Source organism: Mirounga angustirostris, unplaced genomic scaffold (assembly GCF_029215605.1).
Source record: "Mirounga angustirostris isolate CCGP_5_RB_7025 unplaced genomic scaffold, mMirAng1.0.hap1 SCAF_4, whole genome shotgun sequence".
Lineage (NCBI taxonomy): Eukaryota > Metazoa > Chordata > Mammalia > Carnivora > Phocidae > Mirounga > Mirounga angustirostris.
This window is the reverse complement of record NW_026991712.1, coordinates 176,140,945-176,156,623: the sequence shown is the minus strand read 5'-3', so window position 1 is coordinate 176,156,623 and position 15,679 is coordinate 176,140,945. Positions and strand designations below refer to the sequence as shown.

General features: G+C 52.3%; 1 protein-coding gene across 2 annotated transcripts in view; it reads right to left on the bottom strand.

The window, feature by feature from the left end:
• CAPZB (capping actin protein of muscle Z-line subunit beta) overlaps positions 1–10,086 on the bottom strand; it is a 131,162-nt gene extending 121,076 nt beyond the window's left edge. Inside the window, exon 1 of one of the 2 annotated variants that reach the window (XM_054513107.2) lies at positions 9,854–10,086. In XM_054513107.2, coding sequence (XP_054369082.1) covers positions 9,854–9,856 — 3 coding nt within the window. In that variant the 5' untranslated portion in view covers positions 9,857–10,086. The remainder of the gene's footprint in view (positions 1–9,853) is intronic. The other variant, XM_045898559.3, reaches the window with a different exon arrangement.
• Positions 10,087–15,679: the final 5,593 nt, after the last annotated feature.

Here is a 15,679-nt window from a genome sequence, read left to right as displayed (position 1 = left end):
ACCATCTCGTTACTAATATTCACAATAATAATGTTACTGCGTCGGGCTTCACATGTATTAACTCATTTAACCCTCGAAAAATCCATCAGAAATGCTTTCATTTTTACCATTTCACAAACAAGGAAACTGAGGCCGGGAGTGAAAGAAGCCGCCCACATCTGCAGGCTGGGATCTGAACGTGGGCTCCAGACCCTGCCCTTCACTGCCCCTGCGCTCCGGAACCCAGACTGCCCGGGATCATTCGGGAACTCCAGGCTGGTCATGTGACGGCACCAAGTGCTCAGTGCCCACACGTGCAGGGCCACCAGCGAGGGTCAGAGCCATGAGGATCACTGTTCCCACCAAGCCCTGATCCCACCAGCGCCTCCAGACAACCTTCAACACCAGAGTGGCCTGAAGGGCTGAAGGGCGCACTGACCCAGTCTCGGAGGGGGGCCTTGCTCAGCTCCTTCTGTTCTTGTCACCTCTACCTAAAGTGACACTGATAAGGAGGAACCCAACACTTAACTCCTCACAGCCAGACGCACATTCCCTAAGGGCCTACCAGACATTCTTTCATTCAACAAACACTACGGAGCAATGGCCCGCGTGCTGGAGACAGCAGAACACTGCGATGGCATCCACACTGAGGGGGCACTTATCGTTCCATCTTCCTTCCTAAGGGGAAGAAACAACTTGAGGCTTCATGAGGGTCACCAACTGAAGGTGCTCAAGGTCAAATTAACTACTGAAACGGGCCACTATGCTCCTTCCCCTCAGAGGCCCTGCAGCCCGCCGTTGCGTGTGGCCCCCAGGGCTGGGCTGGGCTGGGCTTCACAGGAAAATGCCAAGGGAGTCCTGCAAGGTTTTGTTCAACCAACAGTTGTCAGTGGGAGGCTGTCACAATCACTAGGATATGCACAAAGAACCACTGTCCTACCCAAAAAGCCAAGACGCGAGCCTACTGATGGCAGGCTAGGACCTACCTGCCACTCGAAGGCTTAGCAGGGAGCTTTCCAAAAACAGACCACAGCTCAGAAAGATCCATCCACTTTCATTTTAACAGCCTCAACCAACAAAACCTTCTAAGGTCTAAACCCAGATTTCAGCCACTATGGCTGGACCTGCACGTGAACCTCTGCTTCCTCATCTATAAAATAAGCATCCTGGTGAGTCCATGCGGGACAGGTGGGATAGCAGAATTCGGTAAGCATGCACTCCTGAGTGGGATGGGCCCGCGTCAGGACGTTAACTCTGCCATTAACTGGCTGGGGTCCTTTCAGCAAGCTCCTAAACCTTTCTGAGCTTCAGTTTCCTCATTGGGGCAATGAGAAAACGACCGTCACAGGGTTGGGTTGAGAGAATTAAAGGTAGTGACTGTGTGCATATAGCAGAGACAGCAGCAGAAGGCAAGCACACTTTCCAGACTCGTGGAGAACCCAGGAGGGAATACCTAATAACCTACGGGATGAAGACTGCTAACTCGGGCACCTCCAATTCCTGCTACACAAGGGCACTCCTGAAGGCCAAGTCAGAGGGCTCAAATCTCAGGACAACCAGAGGTCCACACCCGCTACGGCCGAAAGAGATTGAACACAGGAGCTGTCAGGAGGAGGACAGACAAGGAAGCAAGGACAGCCTGTGCTGGACGTTCTGAAAGAGCAAAGAGTCCGGCCCCCACTGGGGAGGGGTGTGTGTTCCTCAGTGACCGGTCCACATCCACCCCAGCAACTATACGCTGCCCAGGAGGTGAGGAGACAAGTTGTGCTCTGCAGAGAAGGAAAGGACTGATAAAAACAAAGCCAGATCAGTCGCAAGCATGTGACTCTAGATCACAATCTTGGGGTTCTAAGTTCAAGCCCCACATTGGGTGTAGAGATTACTTAAAAATAAAATCTTTAAATTAAAAAAAAAAAAAATCAAAGCCAGAGATGAGACAGAGAGAAATTCAAGAGTATCTTCTTCAGTGACCACAGTGCCTAAAATCAGATTTTTCACCAGGAGGGTGTGGTGGATAAAAGCTCCCCCTCTCAGTTTTTTAGCACAAAACTCTATATGCAGGAAGCCCATCCCTGTAAAATCAGACACACCCCTTTCAGGGCCAAAGCCTCACCGTAGAGAACCTTGTGTAGCGACATCAGATGTGAGTGAGCCAATCCCGAACCCTCCGTCCACTGATCACGGGTGTAGATAAGGATGAGGACATTTGCTACCACCAGAAAACACATAATTCCACTGGGAGGCTGCTTGCTACTCAGCCCAGCAGAAAGAGTACATGCAAAAGCATCTTTTCATAACCTTAATATTTTAAAGACATTTCACCTGGTAAACGGTGAGTGAGTCCTCTGCCTGAATCTTAGAGAAACCTCTGAAACAGTAAGCCCAGATAATACTAACATAACGGTCTCTGAGCAGGTCCTAGCTCTGAAGGGCCCCGAGGAGTTCAGGGCTGGAACAGGAAGCCTTCACAAGCAGCTGAAGCAGTGGGTGGGGACGTTCAGGGGCTGAGCCAGGAGCAACGACTGCCGGCAGTCTGCAGTGTGGTAAGATCCTCGTGGCCAGAAAACACCAGGCAGCAAGCCCTTAAGACTGCCAGCCTTTAGCAGGGGACTCCACTTCTTGGGCTCTCAGCAGAACTGGGGCTACACTTGCCTTCCAGGCTGGCTGGGAGGTTCTGTGAGCCACCACCTAGCAAGCATGCATATTCATAAAACAATCAGGTCACGGCCAACACTCCTGCTATACTTACGGAGTGCCAGGCACCATCCACACTTACCACACACAGGCTCACTCCACCCTGGGGCAGGTCGATGCGAGCCATTGGGGCTGCTGTCTTGGAAGAAACAGGGCTACTGGACTTATCACTAGAAAGTTGCAGAGGAAGACTCCCTTGCACAGGTTTCCAGACATGTCAGACACGGGGTGCGACCAGGAGAAAACAGGGAGAAGGGAGAAGGGAAAGCGAGTGGCTCCCTGAAGCTCAAGCCCTTCTGTTGTGGACTTCCACCACGCTGGTTCTGCTTGTGCCCCAGGCTGTCAGAATCTTAGCTTTCCCTGTCTCCATCTGCCTCCTCCACGTAAGAGTCATACTCTACTAGGTCTGTCTGATGGCTCCGTGAGCATCCATGGAACGAATGGCTGGCTGGAAAAAAACCTTGGACACAGCAGCGCTGAGGGTCCAGAGCACAGGCTCTGGAGTCAGACTGCAGAGTCAGGCTTAGGTTCTCACTCACCTGCGTAATGAGGGTAATGTGAGAACCTGCCTCAAAGGGTTGCTTTGGGTATCAAAAAGTAGTCAATAAAAACTATTCCAGCCACCATGCAGAGCCTCCGCCCCCCTCGGCTGACTGGCTGTCTTAGGCGGTTGTTTGCCCAGAGCCTAAGGCCGCGTGAGAGGAGCAGAATTGGGTGCCAACTGCAGATACAGAAGGATTGCTGGCTAACCAGACTAAAATCCCTGCTCGGTTATTAATAGGATATCAAGGCTTTGCAGACACTACTATCTAGGATTTAAACTGACCAGAAATAGCAGTTGGATCAATGATAAGCATCCTATCAGAATGCCTAACCAGGGAGCTCCGGGGGCAGAAGCGTCCCCCGCAGCTCCAGAGGCGGTAAAAGACGGTAAATCATGGCATCTTACTCTGCTTTCCTATCTTTATCTTTTTCAACCATGTGTTCCTTTTTATACCCATGGCCTCACAGGGGCTGGGACCCCCATAACCCCAGAGACTGGTGCTGGCGGATGCCTCCCTCCCATCTCTCACCTCTCGGGGCCTTTGTGCACACCACAGCCAGATGACGCTTCCTAAAATACCACAACTCTGCCAGCTTCCTCAAATTTCTACCTGCCCTGTCAAATATTTAACTGGCTCCACACTGTCCCAGATCAAATGCAAACTCCTTAGCTTAGCAACTCTGGCACTCCCCAACTGACTCCCGGGACTGAGGCACCCCCACTCACTCTGTCTACTCTGTGGCTGATCTCCAAACTCAGGGCTGATTGTACCCCTGAACTTTGCTTTTGTTCCAGACAGTGCCTAGAATGGCCTCTCCCTGACTGCACCCCACCCTGTCCTTCTGCCTGGGCAAGGTCTCGCTGGGCTTCACACCCAGCCCCCACCCAAGCTGCCTGTGGGCTGAAGTGGTCTGCAGGGCTTCCTGGAGGAAGTGGAATGCAGGCCAAGCAGACAAGTTCCCCATGCTAATTAAGCCTTTTCTATACTATGTCCTTCCTGCTGCACTCAACTTTTTGGATGCATCCTGTGTCCCTTTCTGGATTAGAGGACAGGGATTATGGCTATTTGTGTCCCTTACTCTCCAGTACGCAGAATAAGACATAATAATCATAACTGCCACCTACTGTGTGCCAAACACTGGACTAAGTGCTTACAATTTTCCCCATCTTTCTCCCGGTATCCCTATAAAATGTTATCCTCATGCTACAGATCAAGAAACTGAGATCGAGGGAGATGAGAACCCCCACTTCAGATCACAAGCTGAGTGGCAGATGCAGGACTCCAACCCACACGCGCCCAACTCCAAAGCCCATGTTCCAAGGAGCAGGCAGCAAACAAAGGACAACCACTCTCAGCTCTCACCACGCATTCACTCTCAGGCGACCAGTGCAAGGTGTGGGGTGGTTAGTGGGAACCAAACAGACAAGGGCCCTGCTGTCACGGAGCTCACATGCTCTGTCCCCAGTCCTGACCCTCTTCTTCCAGCCTGGGAAGAACGCAAGGACTCAGTTCACAAGGGGCTCCACCAGGCACAGACAAGGCATCCAAACCGGAGATATACAGCATCAGGCTGTGACAACACGCGGTGTCCCGTGCACAGGGAGCCTTTATTTGGGGTGAAGTAGAGCCTCGGGCTCTATTAGGGAAGCTCTTCGTTCACGGCACAGCCCAAGACCAAGCAAACTCCTGCAGGCAGGCAGGAGTAGAGTAAAGGGGTCTGTATCTGGAGTCAGAAAACCTAGTTCCTCCACTTAACAGCTAACAGAGGGACTCACCACATACCCTTTGAACCTCGTCTGTAATGTGGCGTTGAGGATAATAATGATGAGTATGTATATAATTACATGCCAGATGCTGTTGGAAGGACTTCACGCGTACGGTCTCAATCCCCAAAACAAGCCTCATGAGGAGGTCCTGTTATTATCCTAAGGCAGTCTGGCTCTACGTCCTAACTGCCCATACTGTGCTGCCTCTCTCCGAAGGCTGAGCCGTCCTGGTGGGGCTGAGGCACGGATTCTCCCAGCAGAGCAGAGTTCACGCACATGGCTGGTGCCCTAAAAATGTACATCTCCACCTCCTTACGCGGAAACACAACTCTCTAAAAGCTTAGGTTTAGAAATGGCATCGCTCTAGCTGGTCCTAATGTGGGTGACCTCGCAACTGCATCCTCTGGCCTTCCACACCCGACTCTCACTGCTGGGATCTGCTGCAAAGAGCAACGGGCCCAGATCCTGTGCTACGGGCCCTTCTGCTCACAGCTTCTGAGACACAGAATGAGTGTCCAGCACAAGAGTCAGAGGGACCTAGCTTTGAGTCCCAGGCACGCCACTCACATGGGTCACTCAACCTCTCAAGCTTCAGGTTCCGTGTAAGTAAAATGGGGGAGGAGGTATCGTCTAAGCCACGTTTCTGGATCACGGCAGATCCTCCCTCAATGGCAGCTACGCAGGTCAGAAGGGCCGGACTCCCACGGCACCGGGTAGGAGGGCTGCTGGTGCAGAGAGGAACAAACAGGCGGTGCGCGGTGCAATTCGCTTCCACAGTTACGGCAGCGGGAAGAACAGACACACTCCCAAAGGTCTGGGGGGGGAACCTGGCACAAGCCCCCACTTTCTCTTAAATCTCCTGCCATGTCTCACGCAAATGGCTCGCCCTCCCATCAACAAGGCTCTTCCCCCTTAAATTTTTGGTAAGAGTGACATTCCCCCTGCAACAATGTAAGCTGTGAGGCATGGACCCTTGTCTTGCTCATCACTGCGTCAACACAAAGCTGTGCAGAGAAGACACTTAATATACACAAAATTAACCTTATCCGGTAGCTTCCGGTACCCCCGCTAAGGCGCCTCTGTATTTGCCTATTGGCCAGCATTCCCCAGCCTGGGAAGCAGGAGTCTCGGGGGTCTATGTACCTGCCTGGCTCCCATCTCCCTGGGCTGTCAGTCACGGGTCCTCTTCTCTCACCCAAGGAATATAAAAGCAGCATTGGACTTGAGAGTTATAAATAGGAATATCTGCTTTCAAACTATGATTTATCGTCTCAATCTCAAGCTATCGATTGTTGGCTACCTTTTTCAAGCATTCCACCGAAAAGGCTAGTTGGGTTTAAATGAACAGGGCTGTATATCGTGTGGGGTCTGCGCTGAACGGTCTCTCATCCACACCGGGAGCCCAGTCAAGATACCTTAGTGTCAACTATATTGTTTCACCTTGCAACAATATGACAGGCTTTTCCTCTCAGCTCCTGTCAGGCAAAACCATCTGTGAGCTGGAGCACAACTCCTGAGGGGTCCACCTGTCCTTTCACCGCTACAGCTCCACCAACTGGCACCGGACTCAGAACTCTTAAGTTAGATCACTCACTGGGCGCCTGGGTGGCTCAGTTGGTTAAGCGACTGCCTTCGGCTCAGGTCATGATCCTGGAGCCCCAGGACAGAGTCCCACATTGGGCTCCCTGCTTAGCAGGGAGTCTGCTTCTCCCTCTGACCCTCCCCCCTCTTGTGCTCTCTCTCTCTCTCATTCTCTCTCTCAAATAAATAAAATCTTAAAAAAAAACAGAACACTCATTCCCAAGTTAGAAGCTACAGCTGTGTAAGGAAAAGTGTTCTGAAACTGTAAAGAGTTTACAGCGGTAAGATTGTTACCTACTAAGGGAATTCAGGCAAATAAATTTCATTTGCCTGTGCACTTAACTGAAGCCAACAAAAATCATGGAATTTACTCCAAAGTCCAACGCATTTTAGATTCTCAAACTATTTCCCTCCATGGATAATGGAGAGCTAGCTGTTTTCTCTACCATCAAACCTACTGAAAATAAAAACCACAGTGGCCTTAACTCATTTACCTATCGTACAACCCCACACCACCACTCGTGTCCTAGCGCAACTGTCTAGTCTGGATTATTAGAGTATCCATGTAAGGGATCAATCTGACAATAAGCAGTCAGAAATTACTTGTAAGCCTAGGGGATACTAAGAACAAGTTACTGAGAGAACGAGTATGAAAATACAAGTGGCCGAGTTCATGGACACATAGACACACCCCAAAAAAGAGCACTCCAAGCCATTTCCTTCAGTGTCAGGTGATGTTCTAGGCCCCAGGGGTGCAGCCATGGAAAACCCAAGAGAAAACCCTCTGCCCTCAACGAGCTCATGCCCTGGCCTGGAGCCAGATATGCCTCTACCACCATCTGACTATTGCACTGCTAGGCGAGGTCTCTTATGTAAAGGACCCAGAACACAACCAATAGTCAGTAAACACGGCTTCTCCCTTGCCATCTCTGAGTACCCCATTCTTCTGTTTTCTAAACAGTGTCCTTTCTATCTTCCGCCATAGAAGCAGCCTGGAACAGTGGGGAGGATGGAGGTTAGAGCCTGCCAGATGTGCTTTCACCGACCGAGCAACACCTTAAGTTACTCCACGTCCTAAGCAGCAGCTTCACCTGTAAAAGGAGGACAGCAACTACCTCCAAGGGTTCTATGCGGGTTAAAGGAGCTCATACAGGTGGACTGCTCAGCATGGTGCCAGGCACCCAGCAGTCCTCAAGAAATGTTAGACCTTTTCCTCCATCCCTTCCACAGTTTTCAGACTGTCCAAATAAAACCCAAATACAGGACTTTGGAGAAGCATAGTACGTCACTGTCCTCCTCCTGGGTCATGACGGGCATTTCCCATTACCTTTGGAGAATCGGAGCTAAGCCAAGATGCCCCTCCCTGCCAGATATGCTGCCCTAAGCAGCCCACCTGGCCACCGGACCCACATTCCCCTGCTTTTGCCCTAAGATCAAATTTATAAAACCTCACTCCACTTTCACAGTCCTCACCCAAAACTGTCCTGGAGTACCTCCCCACCCAGACCTGGGGTGGGGCCACCTCCGGACAACACAAACATTGAAGAAGTCCAATAGCATTAAAAAATGGCATAAGCCACATTTTAAATCAATATACAGGAAGGCAGCAAGAAAAAACTTAGCCACTCTTAATTAGTCATCCTGGTTCAGCAGCCACAACACTTCATCAAACAAGAAACTGAGATCCTCAAAACACTTCGGGGCCCAAAGTTCACATGCAAGCACCTGCCAGCACTGGGCAAAAGGAGCAGGTGGATGGCCTGAGCTCGGTTAGCCCATCTCCAAAGGTTCCTTGACCATGTTAAGGCAGAAGCCCTCTGGCCCTGCCAATCTGGGTGGTGAGCCTGCCCTGCAGAAGGCTGCAAAGTGGAGGTAAGTGAACTTGTGGAGGCCTAGGTGAAACCTCAAGCCACGCAGAGAACCCAGAACACAGGCCGTCGTTATCAAAACACTACGAGCGGAACTAGCTGGCTCGCTCGCTCTCATGCTCTCTCTCCTTCTCGGAATCTGGCTCACCTGATCCGAGGCACCTCCATAATCAGCAGTTCCAACCCTCACGAGCTGACAGTTCAGGGGGAAAGGGAGGCTGCGCCTGCTGGGGTGCATCGTGTCCAGGCCGTATGTTGGCCTCACGGCCCAGCGGCCCCCCCAAGGGCTGCAGCTTCACAAGGGCGATTGTGCGTTCATTCCTGTCCTGTCGGCTCCCCCCACCCTCATCTCTCGGCTCCCACTCAGGCCCCGGCACGAAGCCCCGCAGGCACCGCACCCTCGGCAAGGAGGCAGCGGCCGCGGAAAGGGCCTGCAGAGCGCCGCGCTGCCTTCCTGCCTTCCGGGCACACAGGTGCCCGCCCTTCCCTCGCTCGCTCCAGGCGGCCTCCCCAGGAGGAGGCAACCCTCCACCTGTGAAGGCACAGCTCCGGGACCACCCTCCTCCTCCCCCGGGCAGGAGAGCTCCCCTCGCTTCCCAGAGGCGGCAAAGGTCCTCCCGGGGTAGAGGGGAGGGACCACCCGGGTCGGGGGCAGGGCAGGGCGCAGGGCCCTGGAAGGAGGGTAGAGCCCGGGACCGAGGGGGGCTGACGCAGGCTACGCTAAGAGCGGTGAGAAGTCTGGGGAAGGGGATAGCGGGGGTTAACGTCCAGGCCAGGGCCGCGGGCGGAGGAGGGGAGGTCCAGACCAAGGCCAAGGAGGGAAGAGAAGATTCAAGCTGAAGCCACGGAAGAGCGGGGAAACGAATCTAGACTGAGGCCACTGGAGTAGGGGCTGACTGGTGTCCAGACTGAAACCATGGAGAAGAAACGGAGAGGGACACAGGCCTAAACCGAACTGCAGAGAGGGGAGCCCAGCCTGGGCCACGGGAGGGAGAAACGACGGCCTACCCCGGCCGTGGGGACGGGGAAAGGGGACCCAGCCGGGGCCGTGCGCAGGAGGAAGGGGGACCCCCCGGGGTCAACGTAGGGGGTGCCTGGCATGGACCACAGGGGGGTCTAGCCTGGGCTATGGGGGAGACTACCCTGACCGACAGGCGGAGAGTGGGACTCCAGCTTGAGCCAAGGGCGGGAGCTGGGTGAGGGAGACAGGGTCGCTGCCCAGCCCAGCTGCCCGTGCCGGCAGCCCCCTCCTGAGCCGGCAGCGATGGTGTCCACCTGGGTCCGGGACCCCGCCCCTCCCCCACCCGGGGGACCCACCCTGCTCGGGCCCGGGGCTAAGGGTGCGGGGAGGCGGGGACAGGAGAGACGCGAGCTCCGGTGGGGCCCCCGGGCATGGGAGAGAGTGACGTCGGGCCTTTACCATGGTGGCGGCGGCGGCGGCGGCGGTCCCGGTCCCGGCGTCTGTGGCTCTCCCCCCCGCAGCAGGACCCGGCGCTTCCACTTCCCCGGGTGCCCAGGAGTGAACATCCGGGTCAGCGCCCCCCTCCCCCCGCGCCGGGCCGCCGCCACCTTCCTTCCCCGCCCCGGCCGGGCCCGGGCCCGCCCCCACGCACCCGGCTCTCGGCCAATGAGCGTGCAGGGCCGCGGCGATCGCCAAGTATGGAGCGCCGCGCGGGGGGAGGTGCGCCGAAGTGGGGAAGTGTGGGGCGGGGCCTGCTAGTGGGGCGGGGCGGGGCGCAGCGGCCGGAGGGGTGGGCGGGCCGGCGCGGGACGCGAGGACTGGGCGGGGAGGGGAGGGGGCTTCCGTCCGCACCCACGCCCCACCCCCGGCCCTAAGGCTGCAGAGGCGGGGGCGGCTGCGGGACCGTGCGCGCGGACCTCCCCGGCGCGGACGCGGAAGGCGCTGGGGCTGGGAGGGGTCAGGCCCTGCCCTCCCCGCTCGGTGCACGCGCGCTCTCCCGCGCGGACCCGGAACTGGGGCTGCTGCTGGGCCGGCGCGTCCCGGAGAGAGCGGCAGCGCGAACCCGAGGTGGGGTCCCGGCGCTGCTGCTTGCTACGTGGAGGACCGGGAGCAAGTCGCCGCACCTGAGCCCGATCTCTAAAAAAGGCGTCTTGGGCCACACCATTCACTGAGCAGCCACTATATACCAGGCCTTGTTGGAGGCACCGAAAGAAAGCAGAGGTGTACAAGACGGGAAGATGCCCCCAGAGCTACCTGCTGCAGGATAGCTCTGTGGCCCACACAGGTAGAGATTAGAAAACTCGATCAATAAATGCTAGGCGTTTGCGAGATGTGCTACAGAGAACCAGCCCATTTGCCCAGTGGGGCTGCCCCACTCCACAGAGTGACTCAATCTTTTTTTTTTTTTTCTTTTCCTTTTTCCTCTCTCACTCTCTCCATTCAACAAATAGCCGTTGAGCTTCGTCTAGAAGGCAGGAGAACTGGGATTCTAGCCTTGCTGGTAATACCTGCCCTGCCTGGCTTGCTCACTTTTGTGAGAATCAAATCAAGTCACCTGTGAGGGGATTGTAAACTGTAAAGGGTTGCACAAATGGCGGGATTATGGCCACACACCCGTGTCCTAGGCCCCCATCCTCAGTCAAATAAAAGCTGCCAGGGGCATAAAAATCGATACAAGTAAGTGCTTAAGGCTTGTGTTATGGGAATTCAGAGAAGAGAGTGGCACTTAGGAATTCTTGCACTTGGTAACCATTTATTGAGCACCTGCTGTGTCCTGAGCACTCTTCTGGGTTCTAAGGATAGAGCAGTGAATTTGACAGTCCCAGTGCATGCTTTTGCAGAGCTTGAACTGTTGGAGGGGAGACCATCAGCTACAAAGTAAACATAGTGTAAGGTGGTGATTAGAGATGTGGAGGAAACTCACAGTGAGGGAATTGGCAGGCAGATTAGGGAAGTGGGGCCCCAGGGAGGCTAATTTAGAAAGTAACATTTGATCAGAGGAAGGACAAGAACCAGCAAGGGCACAGACCCAATGGGGACAGTCCCTGGTGTGTTCATGGGTAATAGCCACAGAGGGGGCAAGGAAAGATCCCATTCTGAATATTGGCTGATGGCTTGGTGGTGGGTGCGAGAAGGAAGGAAGGAGTCAGGCATGATGCTAAGATGTTTAGCTTGATGAACACCGAAAGGATTTGCCATTTATTGGTCTATGGAAGACTGTAGGAGAAGCAGGGTCTGGTTTGGTTTTGTTTTGGTGGGGGAGGATTAGAGTCAGTTTGGGGCAAGTTCTCTGTCTGAGATGCCTATTGGAGGTTCGAATGGAAATGTCTAGTAAGTAATCGGACATGGAAGTCTAGAGCTGGGGAAGAGGTTGGAGTTGCTACGAGAACTGTCAGCTAATAAATGATATTTTAAGGTACTTAAGGGCGCAAGATATCTAGGTGAGTTGACTTAGGAGATGAATTTAGAGAGAAGAGGTAAAGGTGGTAAAGAGGAACCAGCAAGGAGACGGAGAAGGTATGACCTGGGAGGTAGGAAGAGGACCAAGAGAAGATGGTATCCCTCCTTGAAGGCAGGGGATCAGGGCATGAGGGAAAGTTTTGGGAAAGAAATAATCCTGAACTGTTTATTTGTAGAAAATAAGATGACAGGGAACCTTGCCGTTCAAAATGCATTACCTGTATATTCTCATCTAATCCTCATTGTAACCTTGTAAGGTCAATACTATTAGTCCCATTTCACAGATGAGGGAACTTGAGTCACTTGCTCGAGATCACTTAACTAATGAGTTCAAAGCCAGCCAAAGCCCCCTTTCATAACCCTAGGTCTGATCCCATTGTTTCCCTGCATGGAGTCCCTGCCCCTGCTCTGAAAGTTAAGTTATATTATAGAAGAGGGCCCGGGGGCAGGCTACACCATCTCTCTCATGCAGCCCCATTTCTGCTTCTTTGGATGCATCTGCTATGTTCCTTCTTTGCGGTCCTGCATCCTCAGCTTGCTTATAGCACTATTCCCTCAACATTTCAGCCTGCTTGGGGTCCATCCTGGTGGTCTCTGTCCCTCCTTCTCTGCATCAGCTTGCTCTTTTAACTGACAAATTATTTTTGTGTTTCATAGTTCAAATCCCAACAGAATCCAATGGCCCCATTTCCTGTTTTAATGATGACAGCTCATTGGACAGGTCCCCATCTGGTCCACAGATTGGGTCCCCACAGGTTGGACTCCACCCGTGACCAGTCAACCATTGCCATGCACATGGGGACCGTGGGCATTAAACATGGCCGCCTACCAGGGGCTGTGGATAGACAGACAAGCACCATAAATATTTTTAGTACTGTTTCTCCTCCCCTCCTCTTTCAAAAACCCAACCCCCCTTGAAGTTCATGCTATAGTATTTTCCACCTGCCACCCTCCTTTTTGCTCTCATGAACTAACCTCCTCCCCTCCAGTACCTTTTTTTATGACTTCAGCATCCATACGCATAATCCATCAGAATTAGTATTGACTCCCCACTGATTTCTTCCCTACCAATGAGTTTTTCCTTCCTTCCACCCTGGGTATTCACTCCCACGGTCTTACCCTGGATTTGCTCTAACCCAAAATTGCACTGTCTCAGAAAACACCATCTCAAATATCTCAAGTCTGACTTTAACCTCATTACTATAGTACCACGCGCAAGCATTTCTTCAACCTCGTCAAGCCCTGCAAACCTTTGACCCTGCCAGATCCTTGTATTTATCCTCTCATGCTCACTTCCCTCCTCACCCAGCTTAGTAATGATCACTACACTCGCTTCCTTGCAAAAACCACTAACCCTTTGCCCCTCTCTTTTCCTCTAACTTGTGCAAACCTAGTTAAGCCCCACTAGTCCCCTACACTCTGCCTGCATCAGAACATCTGAACATCGCTGGGAAATGGAAGGTGACCAGTGTCACTTAATTTGATGTTCACAGACTTCAAATGAGCCCTGGCTAGCAATCCTCCTCTACTTCCGCACTGTATTCAGTTCCCCTTGCTACCCTGCAGGGGTGATCTTCCAGTCTTCCACCCCTGTCCCCTTCTCATGCTTCACTCGAAGCAGGTGTGCTTGCCTCATACTTCACAGACATGACAGAATCCATCAGAACCCTCTGCTCTACCACCTGCTCTGCACCTTACATTCTCTGCCTTCCGGCTTTTGAATGGTTTGTGCACCTCTCAGAGCTGACCCCTCCACTTGCACCCTGGATTTCTCCTTCCTTAAACATCAGTGTCTCCCTCTGTACTGGATCATTCCCACCTGCTTAACATAACACGCTCCAATATCTTGTATCCTAAAAAAAAAAAAAAAAGTTTCAACAACAAAAATCTCCTTGATCCCATGTCTCCCTACAGCCACCTCCCCATTTGTTTGCTCCCCTTCACATCAAAACGTTGTGAGAGTTCTCTGTAGTTGCTGTTCTCACATCAGCTCCAATTTCTCAAATCAGTCTGGGTCCACCCGCCGACCTGGAAACCCCATGTTGCAGAAGCCAGTGGTCACTATGGGGCCTCAGCTCTCAGCTGACCCCTTGGTATTAGCTGCATTGGCCACTCTCCTTGACGCACCTCTCTTGGTGCTCTCACTTCCTCTGAGTTTCCTTTGACACCTCCTTCTCTGTATCTAAATGCTCTTTTGGTTCCTATGGGTCTTCAGCACCTGGAACATAAAAGGTGCTCAGTGGAGGTCTAAGAAATGAGATCATATCGACATCATAGGATGGATTATTGTGTGAATACGTGGACCAAGAATGACCAACAAAATATGGTTACTTTTAAATGAATGCTTACTATGTGCTAAGCTCTTTCCATGTATTGCCTCACTGATTCCTCCCAACAATCCTTTGACCTAGGAGCTTCTATTACTACTCTTTTATAGAAAAGGAAGCGGAGGCTCAGAAATGACTTGCCTAAGGTCACACAGACAATGCATGGATAAATCTGTCCTCACTCTGGTCTTTCTGACTCAGAGTCTATTCTGAGAATCACTAAATTGAGGTCGTATGTAGGAGGGTGTTTTGTCAGTGCCAAAAGATGATGCTACTACATTCCAGCACACAGCAAGGCAACTTACACATAGTAGGTGTCCATAAGTGTTTGCTGAATTGAGGCAGGGTGGGAGGGAAGCCCTGAGCCAAATTGTACCCTCACCTAGGGAAAGAAGAAGCAATCCTAGGACCTCAGAGAAACCACCTTCCACTGTACACTGAATCTTTTGTGATGCTTATCAGCTAATACAGGACACATAAAAGCAGGCATTACCCAGACGCTTGCCCAACATGGCTTCTCTCTTTCCTTCTTCAATTAAGTCCCCACAGCTGGAAATATGGGTTTCATAAAGGCACACTATCCCAGGGGACTGGGGTTCGCTCAGCAACTAAATCACCTCTGATTTAACAAGCCTGGGCCTGCTTCCTGAGTTGGGGATCTTCCTGAATTACTAACAGGGTTTTAGATGTTTTACCGTGTCTTTGGAGACACAAGAGAACCCTAGAATTAGTCAGCTTTTAACCCCTCGCCTCACTGAATTCTATAGACAAGGGGTGTAAACCACATTCCTTGAGTATTCTAACTCCATATGCTACAGTTTCAGTGGGATTCAAGGATCTTTTTTTTTTTTTAAGATTTTATTTATTTATTTGAGAGAGAGAATGAGAGAGAGCACATGAGAAGGGGGAGGGTCAGAGGGAGAAGCAGACCCCCTGCCGAGCAGGGAGCCCGATGCAGGACTCGATCCCAGGACTCCAGGATCATGACCTGAGCCGAAGGCAGTCGCCTAACCAACTGAGCCACCCAGGCGCCCAGGATTCAAGGATCTTGTTACCAAGAGTATCAGAAGGAAGGAACTCCACCTGGTGATTCCATCTTCCCCATCGTTCAGCTGGCTCAGAGGTCACTTCTGGGGTATCTCCCACTTACGCATACTCTCTCTTTTCTACAACTCAACGCTTTCTCATTCTCAGACCTTTAGTTTGGGTAGAGTTGAGTCCATCCCCAGCTCAAGAGGGGAGGATCCTGACTGGCTGAAGCCAAAGTATGGCCTTGGCCATACTCATCAGTTTGGGGATGGGCCCTTATCCTAAGGTGGGCCTCAGTGCTGTCTGCAATAATCAAAATAAACTCTGCATGAAGGGAGTTGGTCCATCAAGTAAGTTTGGGAAATGCTGCAGACAATATTCCCTGTTGGGGATTCTATTGTTCACAGGAACCTTACACTTCAATCATGATGTCTCTTCCCAGATTATTCAACTACTTCCTCTCAACTAG